The following is a 25,257-nucleotide window of genomic DNA, read 5'->3' as shown; positions in this document are numbered from 1 at the left end:
TACCTTTGCATTCTTCGCGAATTGCTATCTGTCCGTGGCCTGGGGGTTGGGGTGGTGGGACACTGGGGTGTCATCTCGTCGCCTGTTTCCATTAGAGCAGGCAGCTCATCTTCTTCTATCTCTGCCCGCCTCGATGTCGAAGGTCGAGGTTCGTCGTCTGCTGTGGCTGATGTGGAAGGCTTGCTTGACTGCTGAGCCTCGCGCATTTTTCTATCACACAGTTCTTTAATAAGGACTCAAACCATCCTGCAAATATCCCCTAAACTGATGTACCCTTTCAAAATTAAAGTCGTACTTTATTATTACTTATTCGGTTTCGATTGTTAAAGAAACATAGAAACATAGAAAATAGGTGCAGGAGTAGGCTTTTCGGCCCTTCGAGCCTGCACCGCCATTTATTATGATCATGGCTGATCATCCAACTCAGAACCCCGCCCCAGCCTTCCCTCCATACCCCCTGATCCCCGTAGCCACAAGGGCCATATCTAACTCCCTCTTAAATATAGCCAATGAACTGGCCTCAACTGTTTCCTGTGGCAGAGAATTCCACAGATTCACCACTCTCTGTGTGAAGAAGTTTTTCCTAATCTCGGTCCTAGAAGGCTTCCCCTTTATCCTCAAACTGTGACCCCTTGTTCTGGACTTCCCCAACATCGGGAACAATCTTCCTGCATCTAGCCTGTCCAATCCCTTTAGGATTTTATACGTTTCAATCAGATCCCCCCTCAATCTTCTAAATTCCAACGAGTACAAGCCCAGTTCATCCAGTCTTTCTTCATATGAAAGTCCTGCCATCCCAGGAATCAATCTGGTGAACCTTCTTTGTACTCCCTCTATGGCAAGGATGTCTTTCCTTTTTTCTTCCAATTGCATCAGCTCTTCATCTGTCAGTTCTTGGTGATGGGATGCCAAAACTCTTCAACATCATGTTCGTCAGCTTCCACAAGCCAAACTCACGTTGTCCTTACTTCGTTCACCACGATCAAAACGCTTAATTATGTCTAGTTTTACCGTAAGTGTAACACCCCTACGAGCTCTTTCAGGCTTTTCCGATACCATAGAACTCATCTTGCAAACGGCTGCTCACAGCCTCATGTTTAAGCAAAGCAGTTCCGAATCCGGGGGAGAGCAGCTGCTCGGGGCACGCTGCCTTTTGTCGCGCACTAATTTTTTCGCGTGCTGAATCTTTTCTTTCGTAGCAGTGAAAACACCTTTTGAAAGCGAAAACAGGGTACTAATGTAGGTCTTTCGTAACAGTGAGGTTTCGTAAAGCGAACGTTCGAAAAGCGGGGGACACCTGTATCAGTGAACAGCAAATGCACGTGTAGTCAGTATGAGCGCTGAGCCACAACTGATGTCTGGCGGCCTCTGCTAGTGCTGCCACTTCACACCTGAGTGACGTCAGCTGTTAGTGAAAAAAACTTCGGTTTTTGGAGCTTTTTGGATTTCAGAATTTCGGCTAAAGGAATGTGCACCTGTACATGCATATTTTGACAATAAGACATACCTTTGAACTTTTTCTAGCTTCTATACTCAATGCCCTGACTGATGAAGGCCATTATATCAAAAGGCTTCTTCACCACCCTATCTACCTCTGACTCCATTTTCAAGTAATCATATGGTTGAACACCCAAGATCCCTCTGTTCTACAATACTCCCCCAGGGCTCTGTGAAAACCCTACCTATATTTGACTTTCCAAAATACAACACATTGTACACGTTTGCTTAAATTCTATTTGCTATTCCTTGGTCCACTTACTCAGCTGATCAAGATCCCTCTAAGTCCTGATAATCATCTTTGCTTCTGTGACACAGCTCATTTTATTGTCATCTGTAAATTTACTAACCACACCTTGTACATTCTCATCCAAATCACTTGTGTGATTAATGAAGAGCAAAGATCTCAGCACAAACCCCTGAGGCAAACCACTACTTGTGGGCCTCCACTCTTACCCTGTGCTTCCTTCAACAAGCCAATTGGGTATCCAGTTACCCAGCTCTCCCTGGATTTCATGTGATCTATCTTCCAGAGGAGCCTACCACATGGTACCTTATCCAAAGGCTTTATTGACTACCCTGAACAATCTTGTTGGTCACATTAAAAAATGATTGTCCCAACATCTGCCAGTATGACACCTTTTTTGGAGAGGGAAGCTAAGGCAAGTGAGCAGTGCAGAACTGGTAGGACACTAAGAAATGGGGAAGTGAAACACCTTTAGTGCACATCCAAAAATCCCTACGTGTAGCATTTAGGTAAATAAAGTAGGCATGTGGGTTACTTGTCTTTATTTTGCCAGAACTATATAAAACTGCAGGCCACAGCTTGACCACTGTGTACAGCCTTTCACCAACTACAAGATATGGTGCACTAACGAGGATACAGAGGAGATTGCTGTGGGTATTGCCGGGGTTGCAAGGTATGTCTAGGTTGGGATTATTTGCTTTGAAGCATAGACTGAAGGGAGATTAAGTGTACACAAGATTGAGGGGCTTCAACAACGTAGACAGAAACTACTTATTCACTTTTTTTTAGAGAAGTTAATAAAGTAGATATAAATTGATTGGTTCAATTAAATTTATTTCTCTCAATAAATTTGTGGTTGTAATCGGGCACTTGCAACCTTACAAGAGGAGGAGGCAGAAAATCTTATTACCCTTACAAAGTAGGTGAATAAGTACTGAGCAGTCATAATTTGTTGCTCTGTCAAAAGATTGGGAAGTGTGATCCAATTTGAACACAATAGGCCTTCCCATGTGCTGTAAATTTCTGTAATTCTGCTGTCAGTGTAGTGCATCATTGAATAGCTTGAAAATGGTCCCAGGCAAAACTGAAGTTTATTTAAACCTTCTCATAAATAAACAAGAATACTTAATTCTCTTTAAGAACATGAAAATTGATTTACAGAAGAAATTGAATATGCCTGAAGAAAATGTATCTCAGGGTTGTATACGGTGACATATATGTACTTTAATAATAAATTTATTTTGTTGTTAAGATCTCAGCCAAAATCAGGGATCAAAAGGTTGAGCATGGTGCAACTAATGTCTGAGCTGCATAAATTTCAATACCATAAGTATTGTAGGAAAAGTATACGAGCTCAAGGCATGGATCAGCACTTGGAATTATGATAACATGGCCATTAGTGAGACGCGGTTGCAGGAGGGGCAAGACTGGCAGCTCAGTATTCCGGGGTTCCATTGTTTTAGACGTGACAGAGCAGGAGGAATTAAAGGGGGAGAAGTGGCATTTCTTGTCAGGGGAAAATGTCACAGCAGTTCTCAGACTTGAGAACTCGTCTAGTAAAGCTTTATGGGTAGAACTGAGGAATAAGAAGGTATGACCACATTAATGGGGCTATATTTATAGAATACCCAACAGTCTGCAGGATTTAAAGGAACTAATTTGTAGAGAGATCACAGACTATTGCAAAACATAAGATTGTGATGGTAGCTGATTTTAACTTTCCACATATTGACTGGGATTCCCATACTGTAAAAGGACTAGTGATATTGAGTTTGTCAAATATATTCAGGAAAGTTTCCTTAATCAGTACATGAAAGTCCCAACAAGAGGGTATGAGATATTTGATTTCCTATTAGGGAATGAGACAGGCCAGGTGACAGAAGTTTGTGTAGGGAAACACTTTGCATCTTGTATCATAATGCCACTAGTTTCAAAATAAAAATGGAAAAATATAGTTCTGGTCAGTAGGTTGAGATTCTAAAATAGAGAAAGGCCAATTTTGATGGTATCAGAAAGGATCTGGTATGTGTGGAATGGAACAGGCTATTTTCTGGTAAAGGTGTACTTGGTAGGTGGAAGGCTTTCAAAAGTGAAATTTTGTGAGTACAAAGCTTTTATGTGCCTGTCAAAATAAAAGGTAAGGATAATAGGTTTAAGGACCCTTGGTTTTCAAGAGATATTGAGGCCCTGGTTAAGAAAAAAAAAAATGAGGTGTAAAGTAGGTTTTAGGCAGGTAGGAACAAATGAGGTACTTGCAGAGTATAAGAAAGAACAGTTGAGAAAGAAATCAGGAGGGCTAAAAGAAGGCATGAGGTTACCCTAGCAGACAAGGTGAAAAGAATCCTAAGGGATTCTACAGATACGTTAAGAGCAAAAGCATTGCAAAGGACAAAATTGGTCCTCTGGAAGATCAGAATGGTCATCTATGCGTGGAACCAGAAGAGATGGGGGAGATCTTAAATGCAACTTTGCGTCTGTATTTATTTGGGAGACACACAGTCTATAGAAGTAAGGCCAAGCATCAGTGAGGCCATGGACCCTATTCAGATTACAGAGGAGGAAGTGTTTGCTGTCTTGAGGCAAATTGGGGATGTATAAATCCCCGGGGCCTGACAGGGTGTTCCCTCAGACCCTGTGGGAGGCAAATGCAGAAACTAGGAGGACATAGCAGTGATACTTAAATCTTCCTTAGCGACATGTGATGTACTGGATGATTGAGAGTAGCTGATTTTGTTCTGCTGTTTAAGAAAGGCTCTAAAAGTAAGCCAGGTAATTATAGGCCAATGAGCCTGACATCAGTAGTGGGGAGGTTATTGGAAAGTATTCTAAGGGACTAGATATGAGTGTTTGGATAGACACGGACTGATTAGGAATAACCAGCAGGGCTTTGTGTGTGGTAGGTCATGTCTAACCAGTCTTAACTGGATATTGTCTTGATGGCATTTGCCAAGGCCCAGTATGGGAAGTTGTCAAGAAGGTTCAGTGACTAGGCATTCAAAATGAGGTAATAAATTGGATTAGACATTGGCTTTGTAGGAGAAGCCAGATAGTCATAGTAGATAGTTGCCTGTTTGACTGGAGGCTGTGACTAGTGGAGTGCCACAGGGATCAGTGCTGGGTCTGTTTTGTCAGTTGCATCAATGATCTGGATGATAATGTGGTTAACTGGCTCAGCAAATTTGAGAAGGACACCAAGATTAGGGGTGTATTGGACAGTGAGGAAGACTATCTCACACACACACACACACACACACACACACACACACACACACACACACACACATATATATATATATACAAACCTACACTTCACCCTCCCATCTTTGACCATCCTAGTATCCTATTCCTGTTTATTCCTCATATTCTATTAAAAAAAACCCTGTACCCCTTAAAAACGCTAAAAATACCTGGACTTGTGCTCTCTCACCCATGCCCAGCAACCCTTTTAATGTGAATTCCTGCATCCCCAACTCCCTTAATTTATTTCTCATCATCTCTCTCTGTATTCCTGTAACACAAAACTACATCTAGACCAGCAGGAAAAAATGGGCTGAAAAATGGCAGATAGAATTTAATGCAGACAAGTGTGAGGCGTTGTACTTTGGTAGGACTAACCAGGGTAGATCTTACACTGTGAATGGTAAGGAACTGAGGAGTGCGGTAGTACAACAGAATCTGGGAGTACAGGTACATAATTCATTGAAAGTGGTGGCACAGGTAGATAGGATTGTAAAGAAAGCTTTTGGCACATTGGCCTTTATAAAGAAAAGTACTGAGCACAGGAGATGGGATGTTATGTTGAAGTTGTAAGACATTGGTGAGGCCTAATTTGGAGTATTGTGTGCAGTTTTGGTCACCTACCTACAGAAGAGATGTTAGTAAGCTTGAAAGAGTACAGAGAAAATTTACAAGGATGTTGCTGGGACTGGAGGACCTGAGTTTATAAGGAAAGATTGAATATGTTAGGACTTTATTCCTCGGAGCGTGAAGATTGAGGGGAGATTTGAGAGAGGTATACAAAATTATGAGGGGTATAAATAGGGTAAATGTAGTCTTTTTCCACTGAGGTTGGGTGGGACTACAACTAGAGGTTGAGGGTGAAAGGTGAAAAGTTTAAGGCAGGACACAGGGAAACCAGTCAGGATAATGAGAGTGTAGAACAAGCTGTTAGTGCAAGTGGTACATTCCTTGATTTCAACATTTAAGGGAAATTTGGATAGGTACATGGGTGGCAGGAATATGGAGAAATATGGTCTGCGTGCAGGTTGATGGGGCTAGGCGGTTTCAATGGCTTGGCATGGACTGAGTGGGCCAATGACTATAAACTTTGAACTTCACTACCACTACCACCACCACCAACACCACACTGTTAGGAAACCTGAAGAATAATCCCAGCAAAGTGATTGCTCCCTTTACATTTTAAGTTTGACACTTATTCTCAATCCTCATTCTTCTAAACTCCAAAGATTACAAGTCTTTTGTTTTAAACTGGTTATTATAGGGCAATCTTCTCATTCAGGAATTTGCCTGAGTGACTCTCTTCTGGATGCCTCTAACGCTGGCACTTGTTTCCTTGTTTAAGTGATAGAAAACTGTATGTGTGGTCTCACCAATACTCTGTAAAACTATGCTAATATTTATTTATTTAAACTTGAAACCCCTAACACTTAGACCAATGTGCCATTTAGCTTAATTATTTGCCTTATCTGCATGTTAACCTTTGTGAGAACAGAAAACCATTAAGTAGCACAAGAAAACTTGGATCTCTCTATTCTTCACTCATTTGTAGTTCCTCTGATTAAGATAATAGCCTGTATTTTGTTAAAGTGGATAATCACACACTTGCCTTCATTTGCATTTGCCCATTCACTCTTCCCATTGCAGAGTCCAGATATTGTCATCAGTAAACTTGGACATTCTACATTGTGTCTCCTCCTGAGGGTCAAAAACTGATTCTTGGGTCACTTCATTAATTACCCTTTCTATTTGAAAAAAATTCACTTATTCCTGACCAATAATCAGTCTCAATCCGTTGGTCAATTGTTGACACTGTACCTTTGGTAGTCTCAATCATAAGGTCCAGAGATCCTTCTGAAACCTAATTGCCTCCCCTACTCACTCTCACTAGATACCTGACCAATAGCCTGAGTGCTTTTCCTACATTACAGCAACACTTTGAAAGTACTTTCTTCACCATAAACTGTTGAGGAGTTGTTTTGTGGGGCTGTGAATAATGTTAAATGAAAATCTTTTGGTTCAGTGCCTGGCCTGATTATTCAACAGTGAGGAACTTTTGGATACTGCATTAACACAAGCAATTGTTGGACTGTTTGCTAGTCTGAATTGAGAAGTACTTAAGGTTAGAATAAATTAGCTGCTTGTGGATCAAATTTTTGAGAGGTTTTGGGAAGTATTATGTCAAAATGTCGGTCTCTAATTTTTTTTCCCTGTAACTTTACAAATCAGATGCGATGCTAGAAACCATAATACAGTGGATTCTAGTTAATTGGGACACATCGGGACTAGTACATTTTGGCTCAATTAATTTTGGCTGCCTCAGTTAGCAGAAGTTTCATGGAAATAGTTTAAAAGGTATAAAAAGGACAAACTACTGTTTGAGTAGCAAATTATGATTTTAAATGAAGTACAGAACAAATTAGGACACTACCGATACTACTACAGTACTCTAAAACTGCATTAGTTTCTAATAGTTATCAACAGAGGAGTTCATCTAGTGTCTAGCTGTCTAGTGTCGAGAGTTCATCTAGCTTTTGATTGACTGTAAATGAACAAAATTAGCACAGACGCCTAGTGTGGATAACAGACTGCCTTCATACAATGGTTTCAATGATTTCATCCTCCAAGTCTTCATTTTCATAGAACATAGAATAGTACAGCATATTACAGGCCCTTCGGCCCACAATGTTTTGCCGACCCTCAAACCCTGCCTCCCATATAGCCATTCATTGTAACATTCAAGATGATTGTCAATACTTTCAAATTCTTTGTGTTTCTAGCTTGTTGAAGTAGTGAAGTCGTTTCATTTTTCACTCCCAGCCGTTTCTGGCATCTCCAAGCTTGAATGCTTGAAACCACAGTGAGCAAAACAGTTATGAATTGTCTTACTGCTTATTTCTCGGCAGCTATCAGTGACAAAAATCACTCCTATTTATGACACACACACAAGCAACTGATGCTATTTTAAAACTGATCACTGTAAGCACGGTTTAGTGTCTAACGGCCACACAAGTACATGCAACTGACGCTAGTTAGAAACTGTTCAGTAGCCATCTCCTGTCCCAATTAAGTGGCATAGTGTCCCAAATAAACAAAGGGAATCCAGCTATTTTCTTGATTGGTTTTCATTCTTTAAAAGTTGTCCCAAGTAAGTGGCTGCCCTGATTAACCACTGGGCCGATTAACTGTAATCCACTCTACTTGTTGTTATAAGAGGTGATTGGTGGACTGAAGTGGTGGGGTGATGGATGACTCTTGTGTCCTCTTGTGTCTTCATTGACTTTTAACTTTTCATTTCAGACACTTGTACAGTATGCTGGGAAGTGGAAGATATCTGAAGATCCTTTACCTTTATTGGAAGTGTATACTGTAGCCATACAGAATTACTCAAAAGCACGACCTTGCCTCACTGCGGAGTGTGAGAATGTATGTTTTGTGCTTGACCGACTAGCATTGTAAGTACTACCAACAACAGGTAATGGGAGTAGAATTTCTATTAAACCCAGTACTTGCGTGATCTTTGGGTGATATTAACAATAACATCAGTGCCATATAGGTGAACAACCTTGCAACAATAATCTTATATATTGTGCAGAATAGTCATGATTTTTTAATATTGGAGACAGGTGGATGTTTGAAATCAAATTTGTGTTAACAACTGACTTCCATAAATGTTACCTATTGTGAATTTCATCATTCTTCAGTTATTTTAAATGTGTGAAAACTTAATTGCCAGAAATTTCCATTTTCTGACTTGGTTTTTTTCTTCCTCAAACTTCTCAATTGCATAAAAGAAATTCTATCAATAAAAGTGTTGTCCAAAAGAAGATCGCCAAAGAGTAGACTTCCTGAATACCATTGTTGGAATATCCAGCTTTTCAAAATGCAGATGACCTTCCTGCCTACAAGCAGTGAGTCTTTTGCAACATTCAGACATGATCTGACAGGTGGCAAGTGACGATAGCTCTACATTGGTATTGGGTAATGACCATTAACAAGAATCAGTCTAGCCATCTACCTTTAATCTTCAATGGATTTCCATTGCCAAATCCTCTGTCAGCATCTTGAGGGTCTTCAGTGATCTGAAATTTAACTGGACTAGTCACACAAATGCTGCGGTTACAAGAGCTGGTCCAAGGCAGTGAGTAACTCGCTTCCTGACACCCAAAGCCCTTTCTTCATTGCAAAGAACATTATCAAGTGCATGATGAATATTCTCAATTTGCCTGAGTAAGCATATGCCCAACACTTATCAACTTAAATGTCATCCAGGACAAAGCAGTGCACTTAACTGGCACTGCGTACATCACCTTTATCATCCATTCTCTCCACCAATGGTGCACAGTGACTGCTCTGTAAACCAGTTAAAGAATGCACTGCTGTATTTATCCAAGCCACATCACTTGCCAGACCTGCAGCTAATATTAGCAAGGATCAGGGAGTAGGTGGCATGGGAACACTACCACCTGCAAGTTCCCCTCCAGGTGGCACTCCATCTCTGGTACTTCATCGTCTCTGGGTGTAATTCCTGGAAATCACTATCCAACAGCACTACAGTCTTCAAATAAAGGACCGTAACAGTACAAAGAGATCACACTTCCACCACAACCTCAAGGGCAATCAGAGGTGGACAATAAATGCATATGTTGCAGCAACATTCAGATCCTGGCGGATGAATAAATTAAACAAATTGAAAATAGTTGAGACTAGGATGGTCGTGCAATTTTACGGGGTTGGTCAGATATATATTGCAAACCACTTGCCTGAACCACTCACAAGAAATGTATTTTTGTTGCATACATTGAGCTACAATTATGTAAAGCTACAATTATGTAAAGTATGTACAAGTATGTAAAGCTACAATTTTTAAAAGCTAGCTATTTCTGCATTCTGAGGGCAAGATCTCACACTTCTAGTCAAACAGCGGATGTATTTCTTGCTTTCTGTCCTTAATAGTTACTGCATGTCATTTTCATGTAGTCTCCCTGTCTAATTTGACTAAACAAGGCTACCAAGATAGTTAAACATGGTATCCAAGGTAAAGCTTGCAAAGTTGGAAGGAACAAGCATAAAGCTTGAAAACAGAACGTTTCCGAATCAAGCAGAAGACATCCAAGGCATTGATAAGGAAGGGATGAGTATGCTAGTAAGAAACAAACACCAACTTTAAGAACATCCTCTGTAAAATAAAAATATAAAGATAAGCAGAACCAACTTGCAAACTAACATGAGAAATTACAGTAAAAAATAAAGAAATGAAATATTTTAATGGAAGGCAGGAAAAAAATAGAAATAGCAGGAGACTGCAGATCTAGAGTTAATGAGGTGCTCATTAGTAAGAAAACAATATATTTGAGAAATTTAGAAGAAATGAAAGATAAAGATGTTTGTCCTAGGGTTTTGAAGGAAGTGGTAACTGGGGAGGTTATAGATGCACTGGTTATCATCTTCCAGGATTCTGTAAACTCTTACAGTACGCTGGATGAACTCAGCAGGTGGGGCAGCATCAGTGGAAACGATGAGTTGACGTTTCGGGCCGGAACCCTTCGTCAGGAATGAAGAATGAAGGAGGTGGAAGAATTTGAAGAATGCTTGCTCTTATGTGGTTCCCACAGATTGAAAGTTAGCAAATGTAATCTAAGTACTAAAGTCCTCCAGCTGTGACCTAACCAACATTAAGTTGAATTATAACCTCTTTGCTCTTATTCTGTGCCCCAGCTAATGAAAGTAAGAACTCATACACCTTCTTCACCATCTTGTCTACCCAGTTGCCATTTTACCTGATCCTTGGCTTCATCTGTTCTGGAGTACTGCAAAGGGGGCCTGATATTCATGGCCTGTTTCCTACCTTATTCTTCCAAATTACCACACATTTATCCATATACCATTGCTCTGCTCGTTATACCAATTTTTCATTATTGTTCTGTATTCTAACACTATCCATCTGGCTATTTAAAATTCTTTGTCTGAGTCCCAATGAGCTCCTCCCCTGGCCCCCAAAGTAGCCAGAGGTACATCTTATTAGGGCCTTTGAATTTATCCACATTTAAGTCCACCAAGACATCTAATACGTACTCCTTTTAATGACAATGTGTTCCAGAATTTCATATCATCTTCCCCCTTCCCGACCATCACCAAATTCTTTGTTTACAGTGTCCTTCTTAATAGTTAGTATGGATGAGAAGTATTTAAGATGTCACTTGCATTTTGTGGCTCAATCTTCTGATCTCTAATGAGCCCTAGTACTTCTCTGATTTCCTTCTTGCCCCTAATCTATTCATAAAGTGATCTTCCTTAACCTTGTTCGTTAGACCCCACTGTTCAGAAGATGTTCTTTATCTTTATCTCAACAAGGACTGTGGAGTGGTGAATTTTACCATAAATGGATATACCAGGTTCCACTGTTCTTCACTGCTTCTTCCAAATGATGGTTAAAGTTGAAAGTAAATTTGTTATCAAAGTACCTGTATGTCACCATATACTATCGTGAGATTCATTTTCTTGCAGGCATTCACAGTAAGTACAATTAAACATAATAAAATTAATGAAAAACTGCACACAAGACCGACAGCCAATGTGCAAAAGACAACAAACTGCGCAAGTATAAAAAGGACAAAAAATCTTAAATATGTAAGCAATAAATATTAAGAACATGGGATGAGTCCCTGAAAATGAATATGAAATGAAGAACTCTTGAAGGTTAATATTGAAGCAATTCTTTCATTAGCCGACAGAGAATAATAGCTGTAAATGAGGATGGGGTTTCCTTTCTCTCACTTGACCTACCTGAGTAATGAGGTTTAATGGTTCTGGTGTTAAGGTTGAGGATGCTGAATGCCATCCCTCCTACCACTGTGCTGGCATACTGGGTATGTCATGCTGGTGGGATACGATAGTGTTAGAGGAATCTGGCAAGTAGTCTGTAAGTATAATTCTAGGACTTCAGCCAAGCCAGGCTGTTGTTTGGTCCTCCCATGGGGAAGCTTTTCCACTTCAGTACTCAGTGTCATAGCTGCAAGTTTTGTAAATTTGAAGTGAACAAAAGGTTAGTTGGGCTGGAAGCAACTTTGGCAAGTCAGAATTTGGTGCTGAGACTGATATTCCTTCAGTTTTATTCTGACCTAACTGCATCTATTCTTGATTACAGTAATGCTTGGCAGGCATCCTGAGGAGGCCTGGAGTTAATATAGGGCAGTACAGACAGAAGATCCCATGTGCTGATCTTGATGGCAATTTATATTAAATGAGCTCCTCCTGTTTCTCACCCGTATCCCATATTAATATTCATGTATCTATCTAAAAGTCCCTTGAAATTCCATCAAACTTCCTGATTCTACTACTGCCCTGGAACTTATTCCAGGCACCTACCACACTCGTGTTTATTTAAAATAGAGCTTGTCCCTCATATTGCCTTTAAACTACCCATCATCTATTCTGTATGCTCCCTCCCCCCCAAAAAAAAATCTTTAAAAGCATCTTCACTGATGTTTGACTTTTTTACCCTGGCAAACAGATACCAACTGTCTAACTTATCAATGCCTCTCAATTTTAAAAGTCTCTTATCAGGTCTTCCTTCAGTCTCCGACACTCATGCTCTCTTAACCAGGCAGCATCCCGGTAAATTTCTTCGTCATCTTTTCCACAATCTCCACATCCTTCCTGTGGTGGGATACCAGCACTGCCCTCAATATTAACACCCCTCCCAATGAAGGCAAGCGTTCCATTTGTCACAGTGCCATTGATCCAGCTGCTGGTGCTGGCCTCTGAAAGGCCATCCAACATTTCCAAGGGGCTATACCATTAGTTAGTGAGGGAAATGGCCACAGGGAGCTCTGCTATGTCTGCCTACTCTCCTTACTTATCCTGGTGGTTATCTGCTTATTTCCAGCCTGCACCTGAGGTGTGACCATATCAGATAAAGGTTTTATTTATGATACCTTCAGAATTCCGGATGATCCTGTGTGCAGCTAACTCCAGTCTGGTTCCTTGGTCTAGACTGTCAGTCTCTCCATTTGCATGTGTTTCCCACAAATATATTCATTGTGGACACTGAGGTTCTTCAACTTCCCACTTCCTTCATTGACCAGATTTATCACCAGATTTCTTTCATGAAAGGATTTTAGTGACCAGATGGGATTTTATGACAAAACTGCAGTTTCATGATTACCAAAATGATTAAAATATTACCAGCTTCAAGCTTGATGGCTACCATAGGGAGATCTGAGCTTGTGTCAGTGGATTGTGGTTCCAGATTCTGGATTGGTTGTGTGACATTTTATGTCCATTGTCCCACCATCCTGCTATTAAGGTGTTAAATTTTTCTAAGTTAATTCTGACAATCAAGGGATTAAAAAAACATTTTATAATCCACTTCATCTTTAGTGTCTTGCTGCTGCATCTTCAAACTGCCAAACAACAAATTTAGTCTCTTCTCAGCAATGTGACGAAGAATTCCACTGTACTTTTGCTAACAGAAAGCTGGCATGTTGTGACCTTTGATGCCCTCCGTTGGTCAGGGTCGACCATGGATGTTGCATCTTAGCTGTCAAAGTCAATATGCTAGCCAGTGCAGTACGATATGGGGAGCAATCTGATGTCCGTGCAGCAGGCTTCTCTCTCCAGTGCAGCCAATCAATCCAAAGGAATGGCAATGAAACAGGTAGCAAAGTCATCACAGGAATTGCTGGTCAGCGTTGAAATCAATGTGGGACTGCCTTAAGGACTCCAGCTCTGGATTTTACCTTCGGGTATACTCGTGAAGCCTTTCTTATGAGTGGACACAGCCGGATGGTAGCGGAGGTTTGAGATCAGAATTTTCTTTCTCCTAGGTGAGCTGCCAACCACGGCTGACAAGTCCATCTGCCCAAAGCAACTGGTTTTAAGGTGCCAGTAACCCTCCCTTGCCCCTTCTCCGGTCAATAGAAACAGTTCAGGCAGGCTTAGTAGCTAAACTACACAGGAAGGCCAAAAGCTGGACTTGTTTTTCAGAAGATATTTGAGGCATTTGCCATCGGGAGCATTTAATAGGTAGAGGAAGCTTATCCTCACTACCCTCCCCCCCTCCCCCCAGCCTTAAGGAACCAGCAGCCTTTAATCCATTAATTTTATCTGTTTCCAAACTAAATGGAACAGCAAACCCTATAGGATCAACAGGGCAAGGATGAAAGTTTTATAAAAATCTGAAGTAAACACAATATAAGAATTTCATGCAGTCTGAGTATTTCTGATCAAACATTTACAAGGTTTATTCTAAAAAAAAATTATTTTTAATTGATTGATTCTGTGCTGTAATCCCAGTGTATTTTTTGTCCTATTCGGAGGATCACAATCATGGCTTCATCTCATTTCATCTCATATTAAAAACTGGGTCATACCGCGGGTGGATGGGCATGTGCAGCGTAATCTGTTTAGCTGCGTTTGGCTGATGTGGAGCTATAGTAGGCCTGCACAATACTGTCAGAATTTAATATCAGAAAATTAATATCAAAATCAACTTAAGATCATTGTTTGCTTTTGGGCCTTTCCCTGTAAAGTGTATGATGAAAAATTACCTTGGAAGTTTTGAAGTAAGTAGATCTACCACTTCGTAGCCTGGAGTTGATATTAAGTAATTAAATATTTTTGATGTATTTGTATAATATTCTTGCTCTTTTTTAAAACCTATGACAAATCAGAATCAGGTTTATTAACACATGAAATTCGTTAACTTAGTAGCAGCAATTCAATGCAATACATAATATAGAAGAAGAAAAAAAAACAAAAAATAAGTAAATATTATTCTGTATACAGTATACGTATATTGAATAGATTAAAAATGGTGCAAAAAAACAGAAATACTGTGTATTTTTTTAAAAGTGAGGTAGTGTCCAAGGGTTCAATGTTCATTTAGGAATCGTTGCTAGAGGGGAAGAAGCTGTTCCTGAATCGCTGAGTGTGTGCCTTCAGGCTTCTGTACCTCCTACCTGATGGTAACAGTGAGAAAAAGGCATGCCCTGGGTGCTGGAGGTCCTTAATAATGGATGCTGCCTTTCTGAGACACTGCTCCCTGAAGATGTCCTGGGTACTTTGTAGGCTAGTACCCAAGATGGAGCCGACTAGATTTACAACCCTCTGCAGCTTCTTTCGGTCCTGTGCGGTAGCAGCCCCTTCCTCCCCCTCCATACCAGACAGTGATGCAGCCTGTCAGAATGCTGTCCACGGTATGCTCTCCACTATAGAAGTTTTTGAGTGTATTTGTTGACATATCAAATCTCTTGAAACTCCTAATAAAGCATAGCCACTGTCTTGCCTTTTATACAACTACATCAATATGTTGGGACCAGGTTAGATCCTCAGAAATCTTGATACCCAGGAACTTGAAACTGCTCACTCTCTCTCCACTTCTGATCCCTCTATGAGGATTGTGTTCCTTTGTCTAACCCTTCCGGAATTCCACAATCAGCTCTTCCACAATCATGAAGTTGCTTATTTTATACTTCCCAATCTAAATCTGTGAGAAACAATTGCTTTTAATGGTAATCATTCTTCTTGATATATTTTGTATTTTAAATGTTGGTGTAAACCAGGGGTCGGCAACCTTTTTGCCTCTGTGGGCTGGATCACGTATTAATGAGTGGATGGTGGGTCAGATAAATGCCATAAAAAAACTTGAAATATGGGAATTACCCATTTAAATACATCTGGTTATGTTTTGCCTCAAATTAATGAATAACGCATGCTAGAAAATCATTTGTGCTTAAGGTTGCCTACCCCTGGTTTAAACTATCCAGCATAAACAGTATCTTCAGAATCAGATTTAATATCACTGGCAATGCTGTGAAATTTGTTGCTTTGTAATACGCAAGAGGCACCAGGGGAATGTAGTAGTTAGTGTGACGGTTTTACAGTTCGGGTGTTGAGTCTGGAGTTCGGTTCTGGCGCCCTCTGTAAGCGAGTTTGCACCTTCCTTCTTGTGTGTGTGGGGGTTTCCTCCTGGTGCTCTGGTTTCTTCCCACAGTCTAAAAACGTACCAATTAGTAGATTAATTAGTCATTGTAAATTGTCTTGTGATTAGGCTAGGGTTAAATGGGTGGGTTGCTGGGTGGTGCACCTCAAAGTGCCTGAAGAGATTGTTCCATGTGGTGCCTCTAAATAAATAAACTAATTTAAAAAACTATAAATTATAACAAGTATATATAACAAATAAATTAAATAAGTAGTTCAATAAGAGAGGGGAAAAAAGTGTGAGGTAGCAATTCATTCAGAAATCTGATGGTGGAGAGGAAGAAGCTGTTTCTGAAATGTTAGATGTGTGTCTTCAGGCTGCTGAACCACCTCCTTGATGGAGGAAATGAGAAGAGGGCAGATCCTGGGTGATGGATGTGCTTAATGATGGAACCCATCTTTTTGAGGCATCGCCTTTTGAAGATGTCTTTGATGCTGGGGAGGCTAGTGCCCATGATGGAGCTGCTGAGTTTACAACTTCCTATAGCTTTTTCCAGTCCTGTGCAGAGGCCCCTTAAGCAGACGGTGATGAAACTAGCTAAAATGCTCTCCACGGTACATACATCTGTAGAAATTTATGAGTGTCTTTGGTGCATACCAGGTTTCCTCAAGCTCCTAATGAAAACAGCTGCATCAATAGCTGCATCTTTGTAATTGCATCAATATGCCAGGCCCAGGATAGACCTTCAAAGACACGGGAAAATCTGCAGGTACTGGAAATCCAAAGCAACACACACAAAATGCTGGAGGATCTCAGCAAGTCAGGAAGCATCTCTGAAGAGAAATAAGCAATCAATCTTTCGGGCTGAGACCCTTCATCTGGACTCAACAGGTCCAGATGAGGCGTCTCTGCCCAAAACGTCAACTGTTTATTCCTTTCCATCGATTTGCCTGACCTGCTGAGTTCCTCCTGCATTTTGTGGGAGTTGCTCTGGATTTCCAGCATGTGCAGAATCTCTTATGTTTACGATTTCTCAGTCATAATGTTGTATATTATTATTGGGTCACCCCCCACAACCTCCTTCCCTCCAGAGAAAGCGAACATAGTCTATCGAGTCTTTCTTTATAACTGTAATCTCCTCTGTGCCCTCTCCACATAAAGATGTTTTTACTATAGAGTGGCAACGAGAATTTGTGCAATATTGAAGCTATGAGTTAAGTAACCTTTTTATAAAATTATACCGTGATGTTCCAACTATTATATTCTGTCTTAAGACCCATGAAAGCAAGCATGTACATTTTCTTCGCGACCCTCCCTGCGTGTGTGGTTGCTTTTAGTGAACTAGGACTTGTACCCCTCCCCCTCCCCCTTCAGCTTTCAAATCCCTTACTCACTCTTCCTTCAGTTAGTCCTGACGAAGGGTCTCGGCCTGAAACGTCGACTGCGCTTCTTCCTATAGATGCTGCCTGGCCTGCTGCGTTCACCAGCAACTTTGATGTATGTTGCTTGAATTTCCAGCATCTGCAGAATTCCTGTTGCTTGTACCCCAAGGTCCGTTTGTTCATCAAAATACCCAAGGCCCTACCATTTACTGTGTATATCCTACTCTTGTTGCCCTCTCAAAATGCATCACCTCTTTCTTTTAAAGTTGGAATATTCTGAGTGATTTTGTTCTTGAAAGCATTTTTTTGTGATCCGTGTTAGCTCTTGGGGAAATGATTGGAGTATGTGATTGCAGGGATTAGGAAGAAAGTATTTCTGTGTTTCATACCTAAATTAGACATTTAAGCAATAACAAATTACCTCAATGAAAGAAAATCAAAAATAAAGTAACAAAGTGAAAGCAGTTCACAGTGCAACTTTAAAAGTGCTCTGTGACTACGGCTGTTTAATGTGTTTCAAGCCTAGAGGCAGAGTAGCAGCCAGGAAAGTCCATTGTTTTTTTAGAAACAAGGTCAAAGGAGCATTTCTAATTGGCTGATGTGCCTCATAATTAACCAAAATAAAGAAGGCAAAGGTAAACAAGAGTGTGACCTTTTGGAGCAGCTGTTTTTGGAAGTGCCTGCATTTGTGTGCTGCATTTGAGGGTTAAGTTCAGGAGTTTATGGCTGAAGAGGTTTTGAGTAGGCAGAGCAGAGGTATGGGTAAAAACAGGCAAATAGATTATCCTTAATATTCAGATATAGTCAGGATGGCAGTCAGAGCAGTGGGTATCCAGGGTATCAGAGTCATCCAGGATGCTGAGAGCGTTATAGATAAAACTTAGAGTAAAGTGGTCAGGCCAGAAGTGCAGGCTGCAGGTAGTTGGGTGACTACCAGGGAAAAACGAAAAGGGAATAGGGAAAAAGTGGTTTGAGTTCCAGTTCAAGTTTATTATCATTCAACTGGATACATGTATGCTGCCAAACAAAGCAATACTCCTCTGGACAAGGTGCACAACAAATTACAGGTAACTCACACAAAACATTAAGTAATATTGCCACAAATAATAAAATATATTTAGAAGATTGACATTTAGCATAAGATGCACTTACGACACAAGTTTAAAAAGTAGACAATATTACAGTACTGCCGCTTCATAAGTGTTGAATCCTGGATGGCGGCAGGGAGTTCAGTAGTCTCACGACCTGGAGAAAGAAGCCATTCCCCATCCTAACAGACCTTGTCCTAATACTATATACCTCCTGTCTGATGGTGGAGGGGCGGATTCATAGAGATTGTGGAATGGATGGGAGGGACCCTTGACAATGATAAGGGCCCTGTGTATGTAGCAATCCTGATAAGTATCTCAGATCGGTGGAAGAGACCCACATGATCCTCTCAGTAGTCCTTGCAACCCTTTGTAGGGTCTTATAGCCAGTTGCCTTGCAATCCCCATACCAGATGGTGATGTAGCTATTCAGGACACTCAATGGTGCTGCGCTTTGTTGACTAATGAGATGGTGTTGAAGGACTAGGTGAGATCATCCATTATGTGCACTCTCAAAAACTCAGTGCTCCTAACTCTGTCCAGAGAGGAGCAGTTTATGTACAGTGAGGAGTAGTCAGTCATGTGATCACTCCTCAGTAACAGAGTACTATTGGGGCAATGACCTTTCTAAGAATGGCAGCAGCAGTCAGGTCAGTGGCATAGTGACCAGCACTGAGGATCAGCAAGGAAGGGTGGAGTTAGCCAAAGCAACAGTGATTTAAAAAAAAACCTCAATGGCGGTATAGTTAGACATTACTGTGGCTGCAAATGAAACTCCAGGGTGGTGTGTTGCCTCCCTGGTATCAGGGTAAAAGATACTACATTGCAAACACAGGACATTCTGAGGGGTGCGGCCGAGGTGAGCTGCCAGAGATTGTGGCCACAATGGTACCAATTGCATGGTCAGGCAGCGAGATGAAGTTTCCTGCAAGCTGATTTTAGGTAGTTAGGTGGTAAGTTTAAAAATTTGTAATCTCAGGATTTTTAACCATGCCATGTGCTTTTGAGGTAAGAAATGTTCTGTAGGTGGCTAAGGAGCTGTTAGAAGTGGATGAGCTTCAGAGATATGGACAATTGTGCTGTCTTCCAGGGCAGGTGAGACCTGTACAAGAGGCACAGGTGGCACCTGAATTAGAGAACCAGTATGCTCACGTGGAGGTTTGCTAGAGCTACTTGGGAAGATTTAATCTGGAGTGGCAGGCAGTGAGAACCAGAGCAGCAGATCAGCAAGTTGATGGTGATGTAGGTGTTATGATCAGTAACACACATCAAAGTTGCTGGTGAACGCAGCAGGCCAGGCAGCATCTGTAGGAAGAGGTGCAGTCGACGTTTCAGGCCGAGACCCTTCGTCAGGACTAACTGAAGGAAGAGTGAGTAAGGGATTTGAAAGTTGGAGGGGGAGGGGGAGATCCAAAATGATAGGAGAAGACAGGAGGGGGAGGGATAGAGCCAAGAGCTGGACAGGTGATAGGCAAAAGGGGATACGAGAGGATCATGGGACAGGAGGTCCGGGAAGAAAGACAAGGCGGGGGGGGGGGGACCCAGAGAATGGGCAAGAGGTATATTCAGAGGGACAGAGGGAGAAAAAGGAGAGTGAGAGAAAGCATGTGTGCATAAAAATAAGTAACAGGTGGGATACGAGGGGGAGGTGGGGCCTTAGCGGAAGTTAGAGAAGTCGATGTTCATGCCATCAGGTTGGAGGCTACCCAGACGGAATATAAGGTGTTGTTCCTCCAACCTGAGTGTGGCTTCATCTTTACAGTAGAGGAGGCCGTGGATAGACATGTCAGAATGGGAATGGGATGTGGAATTAAAATGTGTGGCCACTGAGAGATCCTGCTTTCTCTGGCGGACAGAGTGTAGATGTTCAGCAAAGCGGTCTCCCAGTCTGCGTCGGGTCTTGCCAATATATAAAAGGCCACATCGGGAGCACCGGACGCAGTATATCACATTCCCATTCCCATTCTGACATGTCCACATCCCATTCCCATTCTGACATGTCCACATCCCATTCCCATTCTGACATGTCCATCTACGCTCTGTCCGCCAGAGAAAGCAGGATCTCCCAGTGGCCACAAATTTTAATTCCACATCCCATTCCCATTCTGACATGTCTATCCACGGCCTCCTCTACTGTAAAGATGAAGCCACACTCAGGTTGGAGGAACAACACCTTATATTCCGTCTGGGTAGCCTCCAACCTGATGGCATGAACATCGACTTCTCTAACTTCCGCTAAGGCCCCACCTCCCCCTCGTACCCCATCTGTTACTTATTTTTATGCACACATTCTTTCTCTCACTCTCCTTTTTCTCCCTCTGTCCCTCTGAATATACCTCTTGCCCATCCTCTGGGTCCCCCCCCTTGTCTTTCTTCCCGGACCTCCTGTCCCATGATCCTCTCGTATCCCCTTTTGCCTATCACCTGTCCAGCTCTTGGCTCTATCCCTCCCCCTCCTGTCTTCTCCTATCATTTTGGATCTCCCCCTCCCCCTTCAACTTTCAAATCCCTTACTCACTCTTCCTTCAGTTAGTCCTGATGAAGGGTCTTGGCCTGAAACGTCGACTGCACCTCTTCCTACAGATGCTGCCTGGCCTGCTGCGTTCACCAGCAACTTTGATGTGTGTTGCTTGAATTTCCAGCATCTGCAGAATTCCTGTTGTTATGATCAGTAAGTCTGAAAGGAAGAACAGGCAGGGGCTGGTTGGTAAACACAGTGTGGCATATGAGATGTAGTGGGTTTATTTTAATGCAAGGAGTATTATGGGTAAGGCAGATAAGTTTAACATCTGCATTAATACATGGAACTGTGATGTTGTGGCCATTACAGAGATTTGCTTGTGAGAGGGACAGGACTGGCACCTCCATCTGGTTTTCAGTATTTTAGAGGCGATAGAGAGGTTAAAGAAGGGGAGGAATTTTGGATTACTAATCAGGGGGAATATTACAGCTGCCCTCAGAGGACATAATGAGTGTTCATCCATTGGGGACACATGGATAGAACTCAAAAATAAGAATGCAATCACTCTGTTGGGGATTATACTTTGTTTCTCAATAGATACCGACAGATAGAGGAACAAATAAATGACAGCTAATAGAAAAATGTAAAAACGTTGTGGGCTGAAGGGCCTACTGCACTCTATTGCTCTATGTTCTATGAAATTTCAAGGTGAGACAACAGGATATCTCTCACGTAACTACGAATTTGATGAATTGCAGGCATTTTATATATATGGTTTCCCCCTTTTTGAAAAAATAGTTAAACTAGCAGTTCAAGTAATGCCCAGTGATCAGCCTACTCAATTCAGTAAAGGGTATATATACTGTACATCTATACAATCTACACATAAGCAGTTTAAGAATAGAGAAGTCTACCAAATTAAATTAAGATGGATAATATTGCATATGTTGGTTCATGAGGTCAAAATGCTAGAAATGTTCTCACCATAATAAATCTGTTGGAGTTTAGATTTTATTGCATAATATCCAATTCCATTTTATTTATGCTATTCTCCAGAATGCCCTTAATGCTTTATTGCCTAACATATAGCAAACAAAATAAGCTAGTTACATCTTGCGTAGCAAGTAGACGAGTCAGACTTGTCAGTATTCAGAGGCACAAAATTAACAGAATAACATATTTATTCAATGCTGTTTTAAAATTGAATTATTTCATCATTAAGAAAATCCAACATCAGAGCGCAGGGGAATTTCAGGCTTGAAAGTTTAATTATCTGGTTATCAGCTTAAGACTACCTCTGTCACTAATTCTTCTACCTTGACTATTGTTATTAAGGCATGCATGAAACATATGTTCATTAGTTTTAAAGTGGTTGTACTTTTTTACTGGAATTTATCCTTTTTCAACTGCCTGGATTAGGTGAAAAGTGCCAGGGAAGCAAGGGCTCTCATTGCCTCTAACCATTGTCACATTGTCATATCGGTACCTGACTTGAACTCTGATTTTCTCCTATCCATTGTTTAAAATCTTGTCATTCTTCAGCATTCCAACTAATAACAAGAATATATTCTTTCACTAAAGAGTTTCAGTATATTGCATTCATTATAGCGCTTGTGTGAGATTTTCGCTACCGAGAACAGTGCAGTGATGGTTGTGGAAAAGTATTTCTACTTTATATAGGCTGTGTATTTATCATATTCCTGCTTTTACTATATGTTACTGTTATTTTAGGTTTTATGTGTTATTTGGCATGATTTGGTAGGTTATTTTTGGGTCTGCGAACGCTCACAAAATTTTCCCATATAAATGGTAATTGCTTCTTCGCTTTACGACATTTTGGCTTATGAACTGTTTCATAGGAACGCTGTACCTTCAGTTGGCGGGGGAAACCTGTATGGGTCAAGAACCAGTCCCATTTGATGTCTAATTCTCAGTGTTAAATATGCTCTATGACAAAATTTCAAGTGTATATACCGATGATTTGGGTTTTTCGAAGCTCTGGCAGCATTATCCCAAATCGCATCCCAGTCTAAGTCTTTCTTTTCTTTTCTTTTTCTTTTTAAATCTTTTTATTGAATAAGTATACAAAAAGGTAAGCCATATAAACATTAATACAATGTAAGTCTTGTCCCAATTCAGATATGTCCCTATCCCAGGCTTTCATTTCCAATGTGGGCATATATTTCTGGGAGTTTAATTTATCATAGATATATGACACTATCTGTCCTGGAGCGCTCTGTATCCAACTTAAAATGGGATGGTCCTTTAAATCTGACCCCCAGGGAACGCCATAGGCTTTACAAGCTGATCTTACTCGAAAGTAGAAGAAAAGAGAGTGTTTATCAATATTATATCGAGATACCAGTTCTTGAAAGCTAAGGATAGTACTTGCCCAATTAACATCTTGAAGAGTAGTAATACCTTTATCCTCCCAAGTTCTGTTAGTGAATGGTTTCCCCCTAGATAGAAAACGATTATTGTTCCATAATGGAGATGATTTGCACCATACGCTTTTAAATTTTAGGAATTTTTCTGCTGCTCTAAACACTTGTAGCATATGGGTTAAAATTGGACCGTAATACAAATCAGATTTTTTTGGTAGACATACCTATAAGGAGAAAGTCCTTCAACCTTATTGGTACTATTAGCTCTTGTTCTATATTTTTCCACGATGAAACTTTATCTTCCTCCATCCAATAGCTAAGACTTTTTAATACAAATGCCCATTGATACAATTTAGAATTTGGACATGCCAATCCCCCATCTGACTTTTTGAATTGTAGAGCTGACCATTTTATATTGGGTCGTTTACCATTCCAAACGTAGCATCATAGTAAGGAGTCCAGTTTTTGCCAATATCCTGCTGGAGGTGCAAGTGGGATCATTGAGTTGATAAAATTAATGCGGGGTAAGATGTTCATTTTAATGACTGATATATGGGCTGGGACTGATGCTGGCAGGTGTCTCCATCTATTAATATCTTCTTCTATTTTTTCAAAATTAAAGAGTAATTTGTTTTAGCCACAGATGATAGGAAAATATTAACTTTAATACCCAAGTAGAGGACCTCATTTGTAACCTTAACCTGGGGAGGGAGAGACACCTTACTTTTAGCCGTATTAATCAGCATCAGTGCTGATTTTGACAAATTAACTTTGTATCCTGAAAGAAATCCAAATTGCTCCAGTGTTTTTAAAACATACAGGAGAGTTTGTTGAACATTTGCCATATAAACTAGCGTGTCGTCCGCGTAAAGTGATACTGAATGTGATGTTATACCTATTGTAATAGGGGAGATCTGAGGAGAGTTTCTAATTAAATGTGCAAGCGGTTCAATAGATATAGTAAAAATTAAAGGAGACAAAGGGTCCCCTTGTCGTGTGCCCTGTCCTATGTCAAATAACTCTGAGAAACCTCCTCCCACACATACCCAGGCTGAAGGATTAGCATAGTGTTTGAATCATATTCATAAATTTATCGCCGAACTTAAATTCTTTTAGAACTCGCCAAAGATATAGCCATTCAAGCCAATCGAACGCTTTTTCGGCATCTAGAAATAGCAGGCCACAGGCAGGTGGGATTTTATGTGTTGCACTCAGTATGTGTAAGAGCCGGCGAATATTATCAGATGCGATACGCACCCTGATAAAGCCCGTTTGATCTGGGCTAATTATTTTCCCAATTACTGTCTCAAGTCTACTGGCTAAGACTTTGGAAAGTATCTTGAGGGCAGCATTTATCAAGGAGATTGGATGGTAATTGGCACACTCCAAGGGGTCCTTACCGGGCTTAGGCATAACTGTGATCAGGGCTGTGTTTAGATCTCTATGGAAAGCGCCATTTCCAAAAGCATAATTTAATGTTTCTGACCATACTGGTCCAAGAATATCCTAAAGTGCTAGGTAAAATTCCACAGGTATGCCATCTATGCCTGGCGTACGGCCCTTATTTGTAGCTTTGACTGCTTTAAGTAGCTCATCCAGTGTAATAGGAGAGTCTAGAGTTTTGGTGTCCTCTAATGACAACATAGGGAGGTCTAATCCACTATAAAAATCTGTGAAGTCATTCTCAGAAGGAACTGAACCACTTGTATACAGCTCTTTAAAGTAATTCTTGAATGTCTCGTTTATTTCCTCTGTTGAAGATACTACTCCACGTTTAGCACATCTAATTGCTGGCATAGACCTTTTAGTTTCCTGTTGTTTGAGCATTAGAGCTAAAAGATGGCTCGGTCTACTGCCTTCTGCATAATACTTATGTTTGGTTATATGGATCATATATTCTGCCCTGCTTCTTAATAAATCATTTAATTCTGCTTGTTTTGTTTTGAGCTCGTTTTCTTTTGTTATGGTGTATCTCCTTTTGAGATCATTCTCCAAAACCTTGCATTCTTCTTCTAGGGTGGAAATCTTTTGAAGCCG

The 25,257-nt window shown here is 40.8% G+C and overlaps 1 protein-coding gene across 1 annotated transcript in view; it reads left to right on the top strand.

The window, feature by feature from the left end:
• The window catches only part of LOC134350819 (zinc finger protein 292-like), a 205,750-nt gene that overhangs the window by 69,675 nt on the left and 110,818 nt on the right, over positions 1–25,257 (top strand). The window contains exon 2 of the mRNA XM_063056556.1: positions 8,282–8,436. Within this exon, the coding sequence (XP_062912626.1) occupies positions 8,282–8,436 (155 nt within the window). The remainder of the gene's footprint in view (positions 1–8,281; positions 8,437–25,257) is intronic.

The sequence above is a fragment of the Mobula hypostoma genome, chromosome 8 (genome assembly GCF_963921235.1).
Source record: "Mobula hypostoma chromosome 8, sMobHyp1.1, whole genome shotgun sequence".
Classification (NCBI taxonomy): Eukaryota; Metazoa; Chordata; class Chondrichthyes; order Myliobatiformes; family Myliobatidae; genus Mobula; species Mobula hypostoma.
Note: the sequence above shows the minus strand (reverse complement) of the source record. Positions and strands in the feature narration are given on the sequence as shown.